The 6041-nt window shown below is 45.7% G+C and overlaps 1 protein-coding gene across 1 annotated transcript; it reads right to left on the reverse strand.

Moving 5' to 3' along the window:
• Positions 1-3953: 3953 nt before the first annotated feature.
• On the reverse strand, positions 3954-5812 carry ASCL1 (achaete-scute family bHLH transcription factor 1). The gene is made up of 2 exons (XM_044277295.1): positions 4656-5812; positions 3954-4412 (listed from the first exon to the last, which is right to left on the reverse strand). The coding sequence occupies exon 1, from the start codon at positions 5255-5257 to the stop codon at positions 4670-4672; it is 588 nt and encodes a 195-aa protein (XP_044133230.1). The 5' UTR covers positions 5258-5812; the 3' UTR covers positions 3954-4412; positions 4656-4669.
• Positions 5813-6041: the final 229 nt, after the last annotated feature.

The following is a 6041-nucleotide window of genomic DNA, read 5'->3' on the forward strand; positions in this document are numbered from 1 at the left end:
ACAATGAATGCATGTTTTTGTTGAAACCATTTATATGTATGCTTCCACGAGCCCTACCATCTTAAAGGGAACCTATCATCCACTGAGGCAGCATAAAGTAGTGACAGACGCGCTGATTTCACCAGGGTTTCATGAGCTAAAAGTAAGTATTTGCTGAGTACCAGCAGTATATAGTGGGACATGTGCATGAACAGCACATGACCACTGAAGACGGTGCCGGAACCAGGACACCTGGAAAAGTTGTGTGGTTTTTTTCCTGGTCTCAGACAACCTCTCTAAGCTTTGGATGTAATTGAAAATCATTTTGTCATTTTGTAACTATTGCACATTCTAATTTTTAACATTGTTACATTATGAATTTATAAACAGAACTCTATAATATTGCAGTATGAAGTACATCGAATGCCTGGATCTACAAGAGCTTAGATCAATGCTGGTTAGCTAAATTCAGCACCCAAGAACTCTGGTTAGCACTGCTGCTGGCTTCATGACCATCTATAGTTGCTGGATTTAAAGAGCCAGTTCCTCTTGGCAGACTTTCGAATATATATTTTACTGGGATAGAAAAGTAGGGAATATCATTCATAGCTACTTTTCAGGAATAAACAACTGGGCACTTCAACTGGGTCAGTCTTGCACCTAAATAATAAGTGATTCAATTAGTGGGGATTTTTGTTTTTGTCAAAAGTCCCTTCACAATAGGCTGATCTCAAAGTTTTCTGCTGCTGAATCATCTGTAATCTGTGGGGGAACCCAGCATCAAACGATCAGTTTCTCTGCAGCACAACCGGAGAAAGGAAAGCATTACATGGACATGCTGGGCCCTCCAGTGGGAGAAACACTTTGTATGGCTGCTCTCCACCCTGGCTAATAGATGGCAACTAGGGATGACGAACCCGAACCTGGACTTTTTCACTGAACTCCGGGTTTGGTGTTTGGGTGATTTTATTATTTTCCGTTATAACATAAACAAAAAAACAATGCTATTATTTTCTGATATAACCATATTATAACGCAAAATAATTAAAAGTGAAGTTCGGGCCCCTATTGACTTCAATGGGGTTCAGGTTTAGGGTCAAGTTCTGGTCCCGAACCCAAACTTTGACCTGAAATACGTCCGAACCCATGGGTTCGCTCATCCCTAATGGCAACCTGAAAGGCTACCTGTGGTACCCACTCCTACCTCTAGAGGGAGTCCCCAAAGTGAAAGCAACCCCCCTTGCATACTATGGCCGTTCTGAAAATAGCTGAACAAGCACACTGGGATGTTTTTAGAAGTCCCATAGTGACGAATGGAGAGTGCACTGCGCAAGCGCGGTTACCACTCCATTCACCACTAAGACGCTTCTCGGCTACTTTTGAAACTCCCATAGAAGTGAAAGGAGGGTGACTGCCCATACGTAACTGCTCTTTGTTCACTTCAAGTCCTAGAGATAGGAGCTGGTCCCAGAGGTGGGACCTGAACCTTTCTGACATTGATAGCATATCCTAGTGATATACCATCAACATCTGAGATGGGCCAACCTCTTTAACATAGAATATCCTCAACTTTGGCTTTCCAAAACAGACATGCCTTTAATGATAATGTTTTTTGGTATTAAGAATTCCTTTAAAATAATATTCACATATTAATGGATTATTAATTAATTAACTCAGTAGAACAATATAGCAACTCCCAGTTATATCTATGTGATACTTGTGAATTAATTAACAAATTGTTCGAGGGAAAAATGGCTAATAAAGAGTGACAGCGTGGCAATAGTTTAGCGCAGAGATAGAAATGTTCCATCTGAAGAATGGTCGCAGCCGTGTAACTGTGCGGCACACATAGGAGAAGCCCTTGATTTATGGAGTTTACAAATGCTAAGTGCACACTGTCAGGGGCTGCCTCAATAGCCGGCCCTGCTCCTAGAAGAAAGGGCTTTGTGTTGCTAAGCGATTAGAGCAGATATAATGAGATTTACCCCAATCCTGCTTTGCCCTTTCCTATTTTAAGGAAAATTGTGTGTTTTTGTGAATTTCTCAGTGTGTCTTACACAATGTTGCAAACAACAGCTTAACTTTGCTTTTACTTTAATGAGTCTGGATATTTACAATTCAAGAGGCAGCAACAGGGGAACACCTGTCTACACAGGGAAGAATCCCCCCCACCCACCCACCCCCCTTTTGTGGAGGATGAAACATTATCCTAATGTTATATTCATAGGCATAAATGACATGTTACACTTGCTTTCCGCCCGCTCGCTACACAAACTGACAAAAGGGAAAAGTAACATGCCCTCCAGAAAAAAAAAAATACATGCGACAGTAACAAACCAAACCATCAGACAAACATCTGCATGGAGAAGAAAAATCATTGGCCTCATGGCGTCCGATTCATAATCTGTAAACTTAGGAAATGTGTGCGGACTATCCCTGCAAGTGCAAGGGAACTGTGCTTCCTGAATGCATGAGGGCCTCTGTAAAAATCTATGTAAATAAGAGGAATGGATGTACAAACAGAGCCAGGACAGATTTGGAGCTGTGTAGGGCATGCTGCCTCTGTGTCTTTTGTTGGGTTTTCTAAGCTGCATTTTGCGCTTTGCTTTCCGCTTGGCTTGGCGCACGCAAACTGAATTTGCAAGTAATTTAGGAAGAGAGCGAGTATCCAGGCAAAGAGAATAGGGCTATCATTCTAGTCACGTCCTTGCTAACTGACAACAAGCTACCCTGCCAAAAAAAAAAAAAACAGCACCAATTTCTTTTTGAATCTTAGTAATTGGGCACTTTTACAGGCAGATCACGCTTTTTGGATAGAATGACATGCTTATAGATCAGTGTCTCTGATCTCGCTGCCTCCTCCTCCCCTTTTAAGCTGTCTATTTCTTGAAAACAGCATGAGGAGATTTAGAAAAGTTGGATTTATTGAGAAAGGGGGGGAGGGGGGGAAAGTCTATGATACCTTTGAGTTATTAAGGTCAAATCTAAAATTGTGCGTTATATCTAGATGATGTATCTATTATGATGCGGGGTCTTGAAGGAGGGAGAAGGGGGCTGCGCTGAGTCTTCACTGGTTGGTATAGAGCGCCCTCTCCTCAGACCCTTTTTTTTCTTTTAGCCATTCTTCCTTGGGTGCTGGTTTAGAGGACAATAAACCCATTAATCAATCCTTTTGCACAGCAGCCTTTTCATGTATGGGACGGCCAACAATTGGCCCCCATCTTTATTGTGTCTGTCTTAAATAGATACATCAGCCAGGACCTAGCCATCCATCCCTAAGCAGCATCCTGACTCTTTACAAAGGACTGGAGGACAGAATGAAACATAAAGGCAGATCACTGAATTTGTTTTTTGTTTTTTCATATAAAATATTTTATTATGAAACTATTGTGTAAAAAAAACACATTTGTTATGCAGGACCTTTGTAAGTTTGTAATAAAACAGTAAGAAAAGGCAGTGGTGTAAGGTTCCAAAAGGCAGCATCGAAACAATGGACCACTATTTTGCTTGTTTGGACAATAGCTGCATAAACTTTGTTCACTGTGAACATTGTTTAATAACACAATTAATACATTATCAAAACTTTCTATAAAGTAAGACACGTCGGTGCGCGGTGCTTAAGTACATCCGGAGGAATTCCAACCCCACCTTAAAGGAGTGTCCTTTCACAAAACCACATACAAAATGGCAGTTGCAAGGTAATTATAGCAGGGACGGGCAGCCTTGGCACCCCCAGCTGATGCTAAACTACATACCCCATGATGGGGATGCAATTCGCCAGCAGCCAGAGCTCCACAGGGTGACTATCGCTGAAATATATAGACTACAAGTCTAAATATGCAGAGGTAATAAGCATTACATAATTAATGTATCAAGATATACACATTTGTAGAACATTTGTACAAAAACTTCTATAAATCTCTCTCTTATATACAAAAATAGCTTAATACATCCCTCACATGTGGGATAGATAGAAATAGATTTTTATAATAAAAAAAAATCATAAAAAGATTGGAAGCATTTTAGATGAAAGTGGTATAAAAATAGTAGTAGAGGGTTCTCAAAGGGTTCTTTGAATATCAGCATAGGTTGAATGCAACAAACTCCACAATTCAAGATCCTGGAACTGAGAACATCCTTGAACACAGGACAGGTCTGTCTCTGAAGGGCTTTTTTTTGGGGGGAGGGGGGGGGGGGGAAGCCCCTGGCTTGTTCTTGGGATCATTCAGGCCAGAAAGTCTCTTGGTTGTGTGAGTTGGATGGTGTAGGCTCCACCACCCATGTCCCACCACAGGTCTGAGTCTCTGGTAGTCCTGTAGACCCAGCTGGAGTGCAATGTAGTGCTTCAGTGTTCTTGGAGGGGCTGGTAGCTCCCATGTGCTTCACTTTCTCTTTCTGAGCAGAAAGTTGAACTTGTCATCTGAGCAACAGTCCTGAAATACAAAGAAGGTGATCAGTTACTCATTCAGACACTGGCAGGAGGAAACATCAAAGCATGGTTACACATTAACATCTTTATTGTCCTGGCGGTGTCTACCCTGACACGACATGAGAATGGTGACAGTCTACCACAAAACCTTTGGGACATCTAGACAAGTTAGTGTAAGGATGATGGTACCAAGTGTACAAGGTGGTATAATTCTCAAGTGCCAAGAATGAGGGAGAAGACAACTCACCTGCTCCTTAAAGCTCAGAACCAGGTGGTGAAGTCTAGCAGGTCTTGTTCCTCCGGACTCAGGGGATCATATGAACCTTCATCGGAGGAGTAGGAGGAGACAGGAGACCCTGCCATAGAGTTCATGTCATGCCCATAGTTGGGTGAGATGGTGGGTGACAGCACCCCGGACTGGAAGGCAGCGCTGACAGCGTCATGTTCATCCAGCAGTTGCTGCAGCGCCCTGATGTACTCCACCGCCGAGCGCAGCGTCTCCACTTTGCTCATCTTCTTGTTGGCAGCGCCGTTGGGCACATGCTCCCGTAGGGTGGCAAAGCCCAGGTTGACCAGCTTGACTCTGTTCCTCTCGCGCTCGTTTCTCCGGGCCACCGCCGCCGGCTGCTGTTGGGGCAGACTGTAGCCAAAGCCGTTGAAGTTGAGCCTTCTCTTGCACCTCATAAGCTCCGGGGAGGACGAGAGCTGCCTCTTCACCTGCTTTGGCAGGGACTTGGCGCCGGGCTGCCCTGGGTCTCCCGGACTGAGCGGCAAGCTCTGGGCATAGTAGCAGGCTGGCTGCAGGAAGGGCTGGCTGGAGCCATTCTCTGCCTTGGCAGTGGCGTCCATGTGGCTGGCAGTGAGTGTCCGGGCAGCGGGGGAGACTCGTGTCACTCGCGTGTGTGTCGGGCAGCTCCGTGCCGCACGTTCCCTGGATCAGCGCTAAGTACTGGGGTCGCCCGGACGCCGCCGCCTTTTGAATGGGCACAAGCTGGACGTGCGCGCCTGGCCCCGCCCCTCTCCCCAGGCTCCATTCTAGGCGCTCTGTTGTTCCAGTGCGTGCGCCTGACGCGTGCCGCTCCGAGTCCTGAATAAACAGCTCACTGACACTGAGGGACGGGGCAGACGCTGCCAGCTGTACCACTCACTGCAGGCGCCTCCGCACCAACCTGGCATTAGACCACATATCCACCTGTCATGTCACCAGGCCACGACCCTGACACTGCCCGCTGTGCCGTACTGAGCAGTGTAACAGCCACCCTGAGCCTTACCAGCGGGGAGAGGCTCAGAGGGACTGGTACACTGCCAACTGTACCACCAAGGGCAGCCTCACAGGAACCTGTCCCGCCAGGGAGCTGTCATTACAGAACCAGTCAATGAAGCCACCAAACTTCCGAGCCCTCACTTCAGACTGCCGCGCCTGTCATGCCAGCCTCATACCTGGCAATGTAATTCCCTCATATATCAGGCGCCTGTCTATCACTATACCCACTCGCCATGTCAGCATAAAGGGGCAGTTGTCCAACCCCAACATGCCAGGCTTCACCGAACTTTACAACTTGCAGCCTCCTACCATAAGCAGTGGCACCTTGTCATTACTACATAGGCACCTGTCATATTACCATGTATATCC

The sequence above is a fragment of the Bufo gargarizans genome, chromosome 2, assembly GCF_014858855.1.
Source record: "Bufo gargarizans isolate SCDJY-AF-19 chromosome 2, ASM1485885v1, whole genome shotgun sequence".
NCBI lineage: Eukaryota > Metazoa > Chordata > Amphibia > Anura > Bufonidae > Bufo > Bufo gargarizans.